Genomic DNA, 17,282 nt, shown 5'->3' with positions numbered 1-17,282 from the left:
CAACATCTTTTCCAGTATTTTGGATTTGAGCAGTTTAGATTATAACTTTTAGATCTAGAAGTGTTTCAGTAAGTGTATGGTATAAGTGGTGTGTAGAAGTGAAACTCTTCATAGAACACCAGACTGCTTGAATCTGTCATGACAAAATGGCTTACACAAAGTACGTACCATATCTCTCATGCAATATTTATTGAAAAGGCTGCCATCAACATTCCATTTTTTTGGCTTCTTTCCTTCTCCACTGGCCTTTTGGTACGTTTACATATCCTTCCCGTATCTTTGTTCCACAAGTTGGTCTGACCAGTGCCTCCTTGTGTGTAACAAGCTTCTGACTTATCATTTTAAGATGCACTCCCATTGCACTTGAAAAATTTTGTCCACCAAAGATGTCTCGAGTATGAGGTGGTTAGCTTGACAAATACAGGAATTTTGTTACATTCACATATCATTATGTTTTAAACCTGAAGACAGTTTGTGCTATTTATCCTTTTGAAACATTATAGGTTACTGTATAGAAAGACAAGATGATTTGTCATTCATACCATTTATGCTTGCAAACTCATACAGTTCTAAATGGTGCACCTGAGATAGGCTCACATGTTTCTTAGAGTACTTTGCCACAGGGCCTTTATTTCCATTTCTCTTTACACAAGCTCGTCTCAAATTTTTCCTGCACTGACAGCACTCTGACAGCAGCCCAAATGAGAATGAATGGCCTCACTAAAGCTAAAAGGTTATGAAAGAGGTTGTTTTAGGTTTCCTTAAGAGAACAAATTTTGTCTGATATTTTTCTAAATCCTCATTAGATGTGATAGTCTAGTTTTAGTTCAGTCTTTTTACCTCAGCATTGTGGTTGCTTTTGTTCAGGTTAAAGTATTTATTGTGTTCATGCTCTCACAGCAAGACCAGTTGTCAAATCCCATTGCTATACTTTAGTCAATGTATATTTGGAGAAAATTGTTACATTGTGAAGAGGTATTTAGATGTAGTGACCCACTGCTCCTGCTGACAACATGCCACATTGTCCAACTTGATTATGCCTGTGACCTTTCTGGCAGTGCTCACTTAGCAGTGGGCTGCGATAGTGAAAATATTTCAAGAAAATTGGACAGTCTGGCAGCATAGAGGACTAAAAGTTAATGAACTGCTTTGTGTGCCATGGTATAGGGTTTGATTCTGTCCAGCTTTGTTTGCCTTAAATGGACATTGCTCTTGGGTTGCCCCTGAACATGGACAGTGTGTCCACTGAGCTTTCCCTGTCATCAAATAATTAAAATAAAAGTCAAATTAAAAAAAAAAATAGTTCCTGAAGTATATACAGTTTATTTTCATAGAATTCATGTAATATGTTTGCTCAGGAACTCTGAGGTTCATTCCAGTTTGGATGCATCATTCTTCACCCATTTATGTCAAATAATAAAATACACAGTATTGTTCATTTTTCTTTTGCCACTAGATCTGTTTTAGGTGGCTGTGATTGCACTTCAACCCTCAGGTTAAAACAAATGTTGCTGAGACAGAGTTTGGCACAGGAATGGATCCGCAAATAAACGGTATATAGCTAGTTTCCACTTACGCATGTTGCTTACCTTTGCCATTCCTTTGAAAAATCACAGTTTCTGTGTAAATCTGACTTGTTAGTGTCAGCCTGCAGATATTCCTAGGAAGTCAAAATTAGGTTACAATATTGTTTTAATTTTTGCATATTGTAAATTTGCAGTTGCTTTCAGAGATGAAAGTAATTATTTTTTTATTTCTTTGTGCTTCATTTCAGCCAACTTGAGTTATTTTCCCTCTTTTTTTAATTTCTCCCAAATCTTTTATGTTTCTAATACTATGACAGGAATGGACCCCATTCCCAAGTCAAAGTACGATTAAAGTTCATGAAATTAGTATTGTTTCAATCTTTGATGTCAGCCAAAAGTGCTCTTTGTAGCACTCGCAATGTGCTCAGTAATGACTCCTCCTGCAGCTCGTATGGAGTTACATGTATTGCTAACATATCTTAAGTACGATTATAAATTCAAGACCTGTTGCTCCAACTACTATTGGAACTGTCTGGGTATCTTTCTTCCACATTGCTCACATTTCTGCCTGCAAATCCTGATATTTTATGTCTTTGTGTCGCTCTGTACCAAGACACTGTTGTCACTGGATGTAGCAATTTCAATGATCAATGCTACTTTTGTCTTATTTTCTTGGACCACTATGTCTGGTTTTCTAGCATCTGTCTTTTGAACTGTTGGTAATGGGTGATCTCATTTGATATAAACTTCATCATTTTCTATGATGCTTTTGTGGCTCATGTTTCCAGTGTTTTTCAGCCACTTCAGTACCATAATGTTTGCACAATCTCCAGTGCAACAGTCTTGCCACATTATGCCTTTCAGTATGCAGTCCTTCTGCCATTCATATGTCACACCCAGCAATGAGGTGTGCGACTCCTTCCAGTTCGGTTTTACAAAACCTACATTTGTCTTTCTCCTACATGTTCAATGGATTTTGTAAACCAGCATGTACATAGCCCATTATCTTAGGCTGCCAATATTAACCTTTCATCTCTTGGTTTGAAAACCATTCCTGTGTTCATTCCTGATCAACACGAGGTTCTTCCAGACATTTTCTATACTTGCAGCTATATTTATGGGTTTTCCACATTTCTTGCCTTCTCATCTGGTCCTTCACCTTATATTCTTTCTTTTAATTTTTGGCACATTCAGGTGCTGCCTGATTTTTATCTACTTCTGGTTTGATTTCCATTCCTGCTTGATGCCGATATGCTTCTGCTAAATTAAGCAGAGAAGTCATCCTGGATTTATTCTCCTCATGTTACAAGACTTTCACTACATTTTGGGTCTTTTGAGGTCAGCAGATGTGTGTCGAGTCCCACGATTGCAGATCTATGCATGTAATCAATTTCAAGGAGGCCCATCCCTCCTTCAGAGCAGGGAAGATGTATATAATCTTGGTATACACTGATTTTTATAAATCATTTAGTGAGCATGAAGCATCCTCCTTGTTTTCCTATCTAATCTGTCCGGCACGTTTTGGGGCCAGTCAGTCATTCCAAAATTGTAAGTTAGGACAGGAAGAGCAAATTGTTTTATAGCCTGGATTTTGTTCCTAGATGTCACCGTTGTTTTCAGAATTCATTTAAGTCTTCTAAAGTATTCCTTACTAAGTTTTATTCACATTTGTTCATGTTTTATTGTTGATTCTTCATCAGTTCCCAAGTATTTATACACTCCCTCTTGCTCAAGTTCTTTTATATCACATTCTTGTCCCAAGCTGATGTTTTCCTGCTGCTGCAGTTTTCCTGCTTTAAAGATTGCTTTTGCACATTTATCAAAACCGAATGACATTCGTATATCATCTGAAAAAGTTTTGACAACCTGCAGCTGTGCTTTCATTTCCTCATCTGATGAGCTATACAGTTTTAAATCATCGACAAAGAAGATGAGAAGTCTTTACACTTTGTTGTTTTTTAGGAGCCAAATTGTAGCCATGGCCTAGGTTGTCAAGTAAACAGCTTAATGGTTTAATGGCAAGGCAGAATAGCAAAGGTGACCGAGAATCACCCTGGAATATCTTCTTTTGAATTTTTATCCCTGGGATAATAATCTGTCCTTTATCATGGCTTAATTGCAAAGTGGTCTGTCACTGTTTCATGGTCACTGTAATGTAGTCAATCAGTGTAGGGTGTATCTTATACATTTTTAAGCACTCTTTTATCCATGAATGTGTGATACTATCAAATGCTTTTTTATACACAGTCCATGCCAAACTTAAATTCTTCCCATTTTTACAATTCGCCAGTATGACTTTAACAACAAATGATCCTTTGTTCTATATGATTTTCTTTTATTGTCCTTTTGTTCTATTGCCATAATTGAGTTTTCTTCTAAATGACTATAAACTCTGTCACCATCAATTCCCATGTATAGTTTATATTTTCCCACGTCTTTTGGGTTTCTAATACCATTACAGGAATGGACCCCATTCCTAAGTCAAAGTATGATTAAAGTTTATGAAATTATTATTGTTTAAATATTTGATGTCAGCTAGTAGTGCTCTTCGCAGCACCCTCAGTGTGCCCAGTAATGACTCCTCCTGTAGTTTGTATGGAGTTACATGTATTGGTAACGTATCTAAATATGATTGTCATTTCTTTTTTATAAGACCCGTTACTCCTACTACTACTACTGGAACTGTCTGTATATCTTTCTTCCACATTGCTCTCATTTCTGCCTGCAGATCCTGATATTTTTATGATTTTGTGTCTCTCTGTGTACGTAAGACACTGTAGTCATTGGGTGTGGCAATTTCAATGATCAATGCTACTCTTGTCTTCTTTTCTTGGACCACTATGTCTGTTTTTTTAGCATCTGTCTATTGAACTGTTGGTAATGGACGATCCCATGTGATATAGACTTAATTTTCTATGATGCTTTGTGGCTTATGTTTCCAGTGTTTTTTGGCTACTTCAGTAATGTTTGCACACTCCTCAGTGCAACAGTCTGTCCACATTATTATGCCTTTCAGTATACAGTCCTTCTGCCATTATTATGTCGCAACCAGCAACGAGGTGTGCAACTGTTTCCAGTTTGGTTTTACAAAACCTACATTTGTCTGTTTCTCCCACATGTTCAATGGACTTTATAAACCAACGTGTACGCAGCCCACTGTCTTGGGCCACCAGTATTAACCTTTCATCTATTGGTTTGAATTTGCTCCTCCTTAACCATTCCTTTGTTTGTTTCTGATCAACATGAGGTTCTTCCAGACATTTTCTGTACTTACAGCTATATTTATGCTTTTCCACATTTCTTGCCTTCTCATCTGATCCTTCACCTTATATTCTTTCTTTTGTTTTTTGGCACATTCAGTTGCTGCCTGATATTTATCTACTTCTGGTTTGAGTTCCATTCCTGCTTGACGCTGATAAGCTTCTGCTAGATTAAGCAGATAAGTCATGTTAGATTTATTCTCCTCATGGTTCAAAACTTTCACTATGTTTGGGTCTGTATATTTTCCCCAGTGAAACTAACTTTCTGTATGGTGAGAGTAGTTCAGTGTGACTGTCCAGTACTACATGTAATATGCTGAAGGCTGTGGCTGTTTGTGATGCTTGTTCTCAGACAGCCGTTGTCGTCATCGTTGATGTTCAAACATACATAGGTTCATAGGTTTATACTAGGCTATCTGCCCTAAGGCATTTATAAGCCTAGCCCAAATTTTTGTGGCTTACGCCACCCCTTATATGAAAAAATACTGTGCCCATTAGTTTGTTGTGCCTCTGTCCAGCAGTGACACAGAGATGATTCCCGGGGTAAACTTACAATCTCCCATCCACAGGTCAAGATTTCTCTTGAACAGAGCCAGCGAGGTGCTCTGCCTCACATGGACCGGGATTTTATTCCACAGCATAGGGAGCACAGCCACAGCCCTAACCACCTCATCTCTTCTGTTGTTTTGAATTTGTCCACTATAATGTGCATTACTTTTTTTTCTACCACAGATAAAACCAACATTTAAAATAACTGACTTTTTAATATGGACCTTCAGATGTATACATTCCAGTTTTCTTTCTGAGCTAGTATGCAGTTTTTCAGTTTAATCAGAATGTATTGCGTTTATAATGCTTTAGGTATTATTTTATGTAAAAATAATTTTACCAGCAGTGTTTTCTTTAGAATGCTAGTTTGTTGCTCAGTACATCTTTTCCTGAAACCACTGACACTATGATACCTTTCATAGGTGTGGCATACATCCTTAAACTGTTGGATCAGTACCAGGAGTTTGATTCACTGCACTGGTTCCAGTCAGTCCAAGAGAAGTACATGAAGGAAAAGAAAGCTGTTGTAAAGCAGCAAAATGTGCAGTCAACCAATCAGGATGAAAAGCTGATGCAAACCATGAACCTAACGCAGAAACGATTGGATATATATTTACAGGTATGAATGTATGAGGTATAAGCTTTCAACATCTGTATTGTGTCCGAAGGGTACTCTGGATTTGTTGAGTTGAGGCAACACTGCTTTGTAGAGGGATAACCAAATAGAAGGTAAATGCTGAGAATCCCTTTTGATACCATGTGCAATTTGGTATGGTTGTATTCTGTGTCCCTAACTAATCTGCATGTCTGGATGCACACATCTAGATTAGGTTTTCTAACCCTTTCGTATTTGTTTTTCTGTTTTCTGTACTCCCTTCAAAGGCTTCAAATGTGTCTTCATCATCTTATCTAAGAAGACTTCATAAAGTACATTTACTTTTCCACTGTTTGACTAACACTACTTTTAAAATAGTTTTATGCTTGCCATGACAGTTTACTAGGAAAAAAAATGAAATGATCTATGAAGAAATGACAAAGGCTGTAACATCAGTTGCATCCTGCTACATTGAAAGAAAAACATCTAACCTAGTGCAATGAATAAGAAAAACATCTACTGCTGAAAAATAGAAAGTGCTTTTGCTGGGAGTGACCCTGCACCAGTGTAGGGGGTTTATCCCTTCACCTCATTAATTAAATATACTAACTTAGTGGTCACACAACTCTGTAGAAAGATCAAAGAGCATGTTAACAAAACACTGTTCCTGCTCCCTGTCTGTGGCATTGTGCTGCAGAAAACTTCAGTGAAAATGCAGCTGCATTTATAAAAGCACAGAGGGCACCAGACTCCCCTCTTTTTCACTACTATCATCTCAACACGTCATTAAAAGCTTATCAGCCAGAAACATCGAACAGTGACGCTCCACACCACCTGCTAAGAAACATAACTACTGATCTGAAGTAGGAGAATTCATTTGTCAGCAACCTGTGGGTATGGATCCGATATCGGATCCGAACCGGCATGGTTTATCCAGCTATGGATCCGAGCTCCTAGCTCCTCCCCTCACCCATAATGCCCTGCTCTCCCTACATGACCTCAGATCTAGTTTGCCGTGCATGGTTTAGGCTGGATTTTTTCAGAGCTCCAAAGCTAAGTTTTATATCTTCTTAATTAAGGATTTTAAAACTTTAATTTTTGTTTACTTGTGTGCAAGTTATAGGTTTCCCTTTTATATATATATTTTTTGGGTTAATTTAACTTAATTTTACCCTCCCCTCGCTGGTACGTAGCTGTGTGTGTGTCTTTTTTGGGGCCTTCGTGTGAGTGTGTTAGTCTCTTTTATTACTATTTTTAAAAAAAAAAAAAAAAAAAATAGTTATGTCTGAGGCCCCAAAGGCAATTTTTTCAAAGTGCTCCGAGTGTGGCCATAAGCTTTCTCCTGCTGATGGCCACATTCGGTGTGTTCGATGCCTTGGGGTTGAACACCTCACTTCAGCGTGTTCAATCTGTGCAGGGTTCAACCCCAGGGCATTGAAGGAGCAGAGGTCGAAGCTAGTCTTGACGGGACTCTTGCCCCCAGACTCGGCTTCGGCCCCCGCCCCCTTGGTAGTCACTGCTTTGGCAGTTCCTGCCTTGCCTGCTCCCCCTCCTCCACCCGGGACTCAAACTCCCGCCAAAGGGTCAGAGGAGAGGGAAGCTAGGAAAAAGGACCGGAGAGAGAAGCACCACAAGCGGCGGGCCGAGACCTCCGTTTCGGCCCCGCCGGCTAAGTGGGCTTCTCCTCCGGCCTCTCTGGCTGCTGGCTCTCCCCCTCCTCGGCTCCGGTTCCTGTGCTTTTCACCAGAGCCTGAGGATGAGGAGACCCGACCTCCTTCGAGGCTATCGAGGCGGCACTCAAGGCCTACCTCGGTAGCCTTGTTGAGGTCTACTTACAGCCTCTCCGTTGTTGATCTGGACCGGATGATGCGAAGGTTCATCCAGGCCCTGATGCAGATGGGAGTGCTCCTGCCTCCCCCCGTCTGGGGGGGGAGCTCGACCCCATTTTTTAAGCCCATTGCTCCTTCTCCGACCCGCTACCTGGGTTCGGAGCGCTTGGAGCCGGGCAGCCTCGGAGCCGGGGGTGGGTTGGCGCCGACAGTACTGGGTACTTCGGATCCGACCCTGCCCTCGAGTCTGTCAGATCCGACCTCCCGGAGCCTTGGCCCGAGCTTCGGATCCGAGGGACTCGGTGTGCCTTCGGCGCTGTCATTGTCGGAGCGCACTGGTCCCTCGGATCCGAGGGGCTCAGCGCCGGCTCCGATCCGCTCATCGGATCCGAGGGGGAGCCGACTTTCGGATCCTAGTCGGCTCCCCCTCGGCTTTTGATGTAGTGGAGAGGGCTCTGTTGAGGGCATCCGGACCCCCGGCCCCTGCTTCGGCTCCGTCCCGCACTCCATCTGCTCTGGGCCAGGCTTCCATCACCCGGCCACTGGGTCAGCCCGCTTCACTGCCCCAAGCAGTTCCTACGGTTCTGGACACTGCTGGTGAGGGCTCCTCGGACAGCCCCCTGAGGAAGCACCTCCCAAGCATTCGTGTAAGAGGAGGCATATAGACTCCCCTGAGTCTTTGACTGAAGACACTGACCTGGAGGAAGGGGAAGGCTCCCCAAGATCACCCCCTGAGGATGTCTCCTTCAGAGACATCATGGAAATGTTACGGATTAGAGGTGGGTGGTCTGCCCCAAAGTCTTCCTCGGACGAGTCAGTGTTCTTGGAGGCATTTGAAGCGGGCCCGTCTACCTCTTGGGTGTCCCCTCCTGCCGACCCCCTGGTGGACCTTATTACCACCAGGGCGTGGAAGGAACCGGACACCGTGGAGCCAATCCCTAAGAGGCCCGACAGGATCCTTAGCCCCCCCCGCTGACCGTGCCCACTGGAGCAAGGGACCCCCGGTAGATGCCATGTTGTCGGCAGCAGCCACTAAGAGGGAACTCGCCCAGGGGAGTCCCTCAGTCCATCCCCCGAGCAAGGAGTCTCGGATGATGGACCGTTTGGGGAAGCGAATGTTTAGTTCGGCGACCTTCTCATTGAGGGCGCTCAACTATTTGGCACACGTCATTAGGATGCAGCGCAATCTTATCAAGGAATACGCTGCATCCCCCCCAGAGTCCATGTCGGAGGAGGACAAACTTATGCACTCCACCCGTATGGCCACTCTTCGTTCTGTGACCAACACCTCTATGCGGTTACTTTCCCACGCTACCGAGGGAGCCGCTAGAGCTGCAGGAGCGGGCCTAGTCACAAGACGGCAGGCCTGGCTCCGCCACTGTGATTTTATGGAGCTCTTCAAGGCGTCATTCGCGAACGCCCCCTTTGACGGTTCTGCCCTTTTTGGCAAGATGGTTCGCGACACCTTGGTTCAGAGCGAGAAGGACGGGAAGACGCTGTCTGCTGTCAGAGTCCGCTTCTCTGTGCCCCAGAGGTCCTACTCTAGGAACCAAAAGGACCAGAAGAAGATGTGGTTCCGGAAGTCGCAGCACTCCCAACCCTCTCCGGACAACCAGTCCATGTTCTTCGTCCCCCATTGCTGCAGTCCTTACTATTGGTATAGTCCGCCGTCCAGTCGGCCCGAATACCAGAGTATAAGGCTGACGTCGGTCAGGGCGCATTAGACTGACGTCAGTACGTCAGGGTACTAATGCGCATGACCGACGTCATATCCTCAGTCTTTTTTGCCGCATGGTCCGATGCAGAAGCAGTTTTGCGAGTGCAGGTTGGCGTTCTGAAATATTTCCGGAACCGGAGTTTCAGACCGAAACAGAGTTGGCTAAGTACCCGTTGGGGAACATTTTGGTTTTCTTGCCTCAGTATTTAACCGGATGTCAGAAAAAGTGAATAACTGTATTTCTTGTGGGAAACAGATACCTCATAGGGATTACCATACCTTGTGTATACCTTGTTTAGGGCCTGAGCACGGCGTTGTTGGTTGCGCTCTTGTGCTAGGTTTAACAACGCACTATTAAGAGGAGGTTAGACTGTGCCAGGTTAGTGTTTGGGAAGCGTTGTAATTATAAAATGCCGTCGGATGCTCCGACGCCCGCTTCGTCCAAGAAGCGCAAGGACAAAACAGCGAAGCCTAGGGTTGATGAACCGGCAGTCCCTGACGTCGGTTCTTTAGAAGGCTCAGTGGAGCCAGAGGTTTTGCCAGGAGTTTCCATGGAGTCTCAGGCAGAAACTTTACTGTTACAGGATGTGCCTTCTCAGGAGGCAGGCCAGGCTGAGGGGGCTTCTCAGGTAACTGTTCTTCCCTCTCTTCCCAAGGTAGTTAGAGCCTCTCCTTCTGTTACCAAAACTTCTTTGAGAGGTAGGCCAAGTTCAGCTTCAGTGGGGGCTTCTCCTAGCATTTCGGGTTCTGTACCTAAGAAACATATGCTTAAAATGGCAGAAGATTTGATTACTATGATTAGAGGTTCTATGCCCCTCCTGATAAGAGGCCTAGGGTGGAACCGAGTTTGATAGTTTTGAACAGTGTTCAGAGGCTTCTGAGTCTTCTGGAAGACTTGCAGGAGTATCCTACTTATTCTGATTCTGATGTGGATGATTCCACTCCTACAGCTTCTCCTCCTGAGGATTTCTCATTTTCAGAGACTCTGCATTCCATGAGGGAGCACTTTAAATGGGAAGGCCAGGATTACTCTGATTCCAGGAAAAGGCTTAGGGAATTCTTGTTTTACCCCAGCATAGGCCCTTAGCTATTCCTCCTGTGTTGAATGTGGTGGAAGATGTTTTTGCAGAGGCTTCCCTGAACCCTGACTCTTTGCCTCCTGCTCCTGTTAAGCCTGATAGGTATTATAGGGTGCCCAAGCTCATAAGTATTTGTTTAAGAGTCCTAGGGCGGACCCAGAAACTATTTCTCAAGGGCCTAAAGGTGTTAAGGCTTCTGTGGTTAAAAATCCTGTTCCCACTGATAAAGAGGCAAGGGCTTTGGATAGGTGGGGAAAGAAAGTGTATACTTCTTCCACTCCAGCCATGAGAGCGTTGAATTGTCAGTTTCACATGCTAAAATATCAGAATTATCTCCTTTCACAATTAAAATCTAAGGTGGATGCTTTGGCGGAAGGCATTGAGTGTAAAGAGTTGCTGGATTTGGTTCATGTCTCTGAACAAGTGGGTAAGCATTCTTTGCAATGTGGTTTTGATGCTGTACAGGCCTCCTCGAGGGTGGCTGCTACTAGTTCTGTTCTTCGCAGGCATGCCTGGTTGAGGGATCAGAATTTAGCTGAGCATGTTAAGACAAGGATTTTGGATGCTCCTTTACAGTCTGATGTGTTGTTTGGATCGCCTGTGGAAGCAGTTTTAAAGAAAATGGAGGACAAAGCTAAGTCTATGCAAACTGTTAAAGATTTTTGCAGGTGCAGCCACCAAGTTTAGTAGAAATTGGCCTGCTAAGGGGTGGACATATCCTGCTTATGATTCCCAGTCTAGGGGTAGGTCTAGGCGTGGTAGGGGCAGGGCTCAAGGTTCTTTTAGGCCTAGAACAGGAGTTCACCTGCTCAGACTTCTGGTGAGGGCAGGGGTCAGTCCTTTCGTAAACAGACCCAATGACCTGTCTTTTCAGCTGCCAGTAGATTCTCGTCTGGCAGCTCCTTTGGGAGGAAGACTGTCTCTCTTCAAAGAAAATTGGGATTTAATTACTCAAGACAAATGGGTGTTGGATATCATTCACCACGGTTACAGATTTTATTTCCATACAATGCACCCTTTCAAAGGCATGCCAGACGTTCCTCCTCCACAAAGAAAAGAGGCTCACAAGCAAGTTTCTCAGTTACTCCAGATGGGGGCCATCCAGCCAGTCCCTGTATCAGAAAGGGGCCTAGGATTTTATTCTCGCCTGTTCCTAGTACCAAAGAAGGGGAACACGTGGAGACCAATTTTGGATTTATCTCTCATCAACACTTTTCTGGACATTCCCAAGTTCAAGATGTTGACGTTACAACAGCTTTTACCTCTGCTGGGCAAAGATCACTGGATGGTAACTTTAGATCTCAAGGAAGCTTACCTTCATGTGCCTATAAGGCTAAGTTGCAGGAAGTATCTGCGGTTTCGAGCTGGAAATTCTCATTATCAGTTCTCTGCATTGCCCTTTGGCTTATCTACTGCCAGAGTCTTCACAAAGGTTCTGGCTCCAGTGATAGCTTACTTCAGACTTCAAGGAATTCAAATCTATCCTTACTTGGACGACTGCCTGATTCTGGCTCAAGAAAAGGAAGACCTTCTACAGCATCTGGAATATGTTATAGCAGTGCTAAGATGCCTAGGGTATTCTGTGAACGAAATAAAGTCCAGTCTAGTACCCTCTCAAGACATGTGCTTTCTGGGTGTGAGACTGAATACAGCAGCCCAGATGGCCTTTAACCCCGGACAAACAAAAGAGTCTATCACTTTACTTCCATCAACTATCTCATCAGTCCGTGCTGGCTGCAAGGACAGTCCTTCAAGCATTAGGGTTCATGGCATCTTGTATTCTGGTGCTTCCCAATGCCAAACTGCATATGAGGAAGCTACAATGGTATCTCAAAATGTATGGACACAGCACTGGCAGGATTTGGACACTGTCATTCAAATAATACCTTGCCTTCAAAAGAATTTTTGTGGTGGGCTCAGGAATGTCACCTAAACAAGGGACTCTCTGTGACCCGGCCAGAGGCGAGTCAGATTTTAACGACAGATGCCTCGGACATTGCTTGGGGAGCTCATCTAAATGGAAAGTGGATACAAGACAAGTGGCCTGCCAGACTACAGCATCTACATATCAACATGAAGGAGATGTTAGCAGTCCAGTTTGCATTAATGGCTTTCAAGGAGTTACTTCTTCCAGGGCAGGTGTTGATTCTAACAGACAACACAACTGTCATGTGGTACATCAACAAGCAAGGGGAACACATTCTTATCCTCTATGCAGGCAAGCAATGATTTTATGGGAGCCTGGGCTAAGCTGGCAACTTACTCTTCAGGAAAGGTTCCTGCCAGGAGAACGGAACTCCTTAGCAGATGTGTTAAGCAGACAAATCATGGATCCCCACAGTGGAAACTGGATCTTCATGTATTTCAGAGATTGACAGTGTCATGGGGAACTCCAGACATAGATCTGTTCGCTTCTCCACTAAACCACCAGCTGCCAAAGTATTGCACAAAGGGGTTTCATCACACAGCTTGGAAAGTGGATGCTCTGTCTTTCAGTTGGAAAAACCTGCATGTGTATGCCTTTCCACCTCTACCTCTTCTTCCAAAGGTACTATTAAAGGTCAGACAAGACAGGCCAAGGATGATTTTGATAGCTCCAGATTGGCCTCGGCAACACTGGTACCCACTACTACGGAGTCTGGTAAAGAAGCCTCCATGGCCTTTACCTCTGATTCATCATCTGTTATCTCAGAAGGACGGTCATCTGCTCAATGTCAAGCTTCACTCTCTTCATCTAACAGCCTGGCATATTCTGTGTTGAGACACAGCAGGTCTCAACTTCCTCAACAAGTTTTAAATGTGATTATGGAAGCTAGAAGACCTAGTACAAGGAAAGTATAAAATGGAAGAGATTTTTATTTTGGAGTACAGCAAAGAATTTGGAGATTTCTGAGCCTAATTTGAGTGTGGCTCTTCAATATCTTACTGAGTTATTGGACAAATGTTTGTCCTTCTCTTCCATTAAGATTCATGCTGCAGCAATTTCAGCTCACTATGATTGTGATCCACCATTGTTTTCGCATCCTTTGTTCAAGCAGTTTCTTAGAGGGCAAAGAATATAAGACCCCGAGCTCCTACTCCTGCTTGGGATCTCAATTTTGTGTTGGAAAAACTTACTCTACAACCTTTTGAGCCTGGCTACTGCTGAATTGAAATACTTGTCATGGAAGACTGCTTTTTGTTGGCTATTACTTCTGCAAGAAGGGTGTCTGAGTTGCAGGCCCTTATGGCAGTAGAGCCCTTTTGATTTTCCATAAGGATAGGGTATCATTACGTACTAATCCTTCCTTTATGCCTAAGGTGGTTTCTAGTGTGGCTTTAAACCAAACTATTCATTTGCCTACTTTTATGCAGACCCCAAAATAAAGGGGAAAAGATTTTGCACACTTTAGATGTACACAGGCAATTGCGTTATTATTTAAGCAGGACTAAGGATTTCAGGCAGTCTCAGCAGTTGTTTGTTTCTTTTGCTTTGAGTTCACATGGCAAGCCTGTGTCAAAACAAACTATTTCTAGGTGGATTGGCTTTTGCATTGCATTTTGTTATTCCCATCATGGCAAGGAGATTCCAGCTGGGATTAGGCCTCATTCCACTAGGGCTACTGCCACTTCAACAGCATTTCTAAGGGGTGGCAACTAAGGATATTTTGGAAGCAGCTACTTGGAGTTCAGTGCATACTTTCTCTAAGCATTATCACCTTCCTATCTACTCTAAGTCTAGGGCTGGTTTTGCCACAGCTGTTTTGCAAGGCATGTTGTCAGCTCCTGCTTCTTTATGATTTGCCAGCCTCCCTTACCTCTGCTTTGGGATTCTACCCAATAGTAAGGACTGCAGCAATGGGGACGAAGAACATAGTACAGTTTTGTACCTACCATAAATGTAGATGTTGATCCCCATTGCTGCAGTCCAATCTCCCTCCTTCCCCTCTGTGTTTAGGGGTGGTTGTGTAGGTGAGGTTACATGCTTATATTTTTGTATATATTCTTGTATATATTGTACATATTTTTGGTGCAGGTATTTTGGGCCTTGTCTTTTTAGGGTCTTCTGACATCTGGGGCAAGAAAAGACTGAGGATATGACGTCGGTCATGCGCATTAGTACCCTGACGTACTGGCGTCAGTCTAATGCGCCCTGACCGACGCCTATCCTCTCTGGTATTCGGGCCGACTGGACGGCGGACTATACCAATAGTAAGGACTGCAGCAATGGGGATCCTCGAACATCTACATTTATGGTAGGTACAAAACTGTACTTTCCGCAGCAGAGGAGGACAGGGAGGACGCCGCCCTAGAGGCAGAGGGGCTCCCAGGAACTTTAGGTCCAGGGAACCTTTCTCTGAATGGCCCACGCAGCAACCCTGAGGGGTTGCCCGACTGCTCCACTCTAGAGGCAGTCGGGGGACGTTTCTCGGAGCACCTAGCGGCATGGGAGTCCATTACATCGGACCGCTGGGTACTCCAGATTATATCCAGAGGTTACAAGATCCCCTTTCTTCATGTCCCAAAGTTAAAAACCCTCCCCGATGTTCCACCTGATCAGAGGGAGGCCGCTTCAGCAGAAATTGGCCATCTGCTGAGAAAAAGAGCCATCCAGCCCGTCCCCCCAGACCAGATCGGATCAGGATTCTATTCTAGGTTCTTTTTAGTGCCAAAAAAGATGGGGGACCTAAGACCCATTCTGGACCTGTCCCTGTTGAACCTGGCAGTTCCCAAAGAGAAGTTCCGGATGGTCACTTTGCAATCCATCCTCCCCCTTCTAGGGGAGAACCACTGGATGTGCTCTATAGACCTCAAGGATGCGTACTACCACAGTCTGATGGACAGACGATCCAGGAGGTTTCTTCGCTTCCGGCTGGGAGCCAGTCACTACCAGTTCAGGGTTTTTCCCTTTGGTCTCACCACAGCCCCCAGGGTGTTCACCAAAGTATTAGCAGTGGTTGTGGCCCACCTGAGGCTTCAGGGGTGCAGGTCTTTCCGTACCTAGACGACTGGCTTCTAACCGCCCCAACAAGGCATCTACTCTCTTTGGCAAAAGACTCCTTTCTTCGTCTAGCTCCCTGGCTAGGCATCATGGTAAACATAGAAAAGTCCAACCTGGTCCCTACTCAAATAATAGAATTTATAGGAGCCAGGTTAGACACGAGAAATTGAACAGCCTTTCTCACAACCGACAGAGTTCGGAATCTACGACTCCAGGTGCGGGCCATCCTTCACTCCAGCTCAACACCTGCGGAATTGATCCTGAGGGCGCTAAGGTCTATGGCGGCAGCGGTTACTCTTCTTCTGCTCGCCCGCTTGAACATGCGGGTACTTCAATGGACACTTCAGGTGCAATGGTCATTTCTCTCCCTCCCCCTGTATCATCCCATTGCAATCAGCAAGGCTTGCAAGCGGTCACTCTTGTGGTGGCTCCATTCCCCGGACCTCCACAGGGGCCGCCCCTTTTGTGCATCTCCCCCTCTCGCCACAGTGACCACGGACGCTTCCCGCCTCGGGTGGGGGGGCATTTTGCGGGACGGACGGTCCAAGGCACGTGGAGCGATTCAGAGACCTCCCTGCATATCAATGTTCTGGAAATGAGGGCGGTGCTCTTGGCGTTGCAAGCACTTCAAGCCCTCCTTCCCCTGGGAACAATTGCGATTCAATCAGACAACATGTCGGTGGTCTGGTACATCAACAAACTGGGGGGAACCAGGTCTTACCCTTTATGTCGAGAAGCCATGAGAGTGTGGGAATGGGCGATCTCCACCAACCGCTTTCTCATCGCAACGCATATTCCGGGTTGGACCAACATCCTAGCGGACAAGCTCAGTCGCACCATTCTCTCCCCATACGAGTGGTCTCTCAATTATCAAGTAGCGAAACGTATCTTCGCACAGTGGGGGACTCCCTGTTGCGATCTCTTTGCTTCTCCCTTAAACGCCAAGTGCGACAGTTTTTTCGCTCTAATTCCCCCTCCAGGGGATTCTCCGAGAGATGCTCTGGTGCATGCTTGGCCTCCCGGTCTTCTTTACGCATACCCCCCTCTACCTCTGATGCTACAAGTACTTCAGAAAGCCTCTCGGTTGGGGTGCAGAATGATCCTCATTGCCCCATTCTGGCCTCGACAGATCTGGTTCCCCTACCTAAGGTCTCATTCAGTGAATCCACCTTGGATTCTAGATCCCATTCTGGATCTGATATCTCACCCATCGAACCTACCAACTCCGAACCTGGACAACCTGAAGTTGACTGCTTGGGTGCTCCAGTTCCACTCCTAATCAGGACTCCCGGTATCTCGTCCCCAGTTAAGGCCATTCTGGTAGCGGCCCACAAGCCCTCTACCAGAAAAATTTACCACAGTAAATGGAAGCGTTTCTCCATTTGGGCAGAGCGGCAAGGCCTAGATCCTTTCACGGTTCCCCTTCCTTTGGTTCTAGATTTCCTTACTACTCTCTTTAATGATGGCGCCAGTAGTTCCACGGTCAAAGTTCAGCTGGCGGCCATATCTCATTACCATGTTGGTCATGATTCAGGGTCTCTTATGTCAGCTAAGTTATGCAAAACCTTCCTAAAGGCACCTTTTGCTCAGACCCCTGTCAAAGAAACGGTTCCCCTGGGATCTTTCCTTTGTACTTCAGGCCTTGACCGCTCCCCGTTCAACCTGGCCACAGTCGATCTTAAATTCTTGTCCTTTAAGACTGCTTTTTGGTAGCCATTACTGCTAAGAGAGTTTCTGAGCTTCAGG

At 45.0% G+C, this 17,282-nt stretch overlaps 1 protein-coding gene across 1 annotated transcript in view; it reads left to right on the top strand.

Annotated features, from left to right (window-relative positions):
* WASHC4 (WASH complex subunit 4) overlaps positions 1 to 17,282 on the top strand; it is a 1,952,913-nt gene that overhangs the window by 1,714,150 nt on the left and 221,481 nt on the right. Inside the window, exon 35 of the mRNA XM_044087827.1 lies at positions 5,758 to 5,954. Coding sequence (XP_043943762.1) covers positions 5,758 to 5,954 — 197 coding nt within the window. The remainder of the gene's footprint in view (positions 1 to 5,757; positions 5,955 to 17,282) is intronic.

This window comes from Protopterus annectens, chromosome 11.part0 (genome assembly GCF_019279795.1).
Source record: "Protopterus annectens isolate FY-2018-M chromosome 11.part0, PAN1.0, whole genome shotgun sequence".
Lineage (NCBI taxonomy): Eukaryota > Metazoa > Chordata > Ceratodontiformes > Protopteridae > Protopterus > Protopterus annectens.
This window is presented reverse-complemented; position numbering and strand designations above follow the sequence as displayed.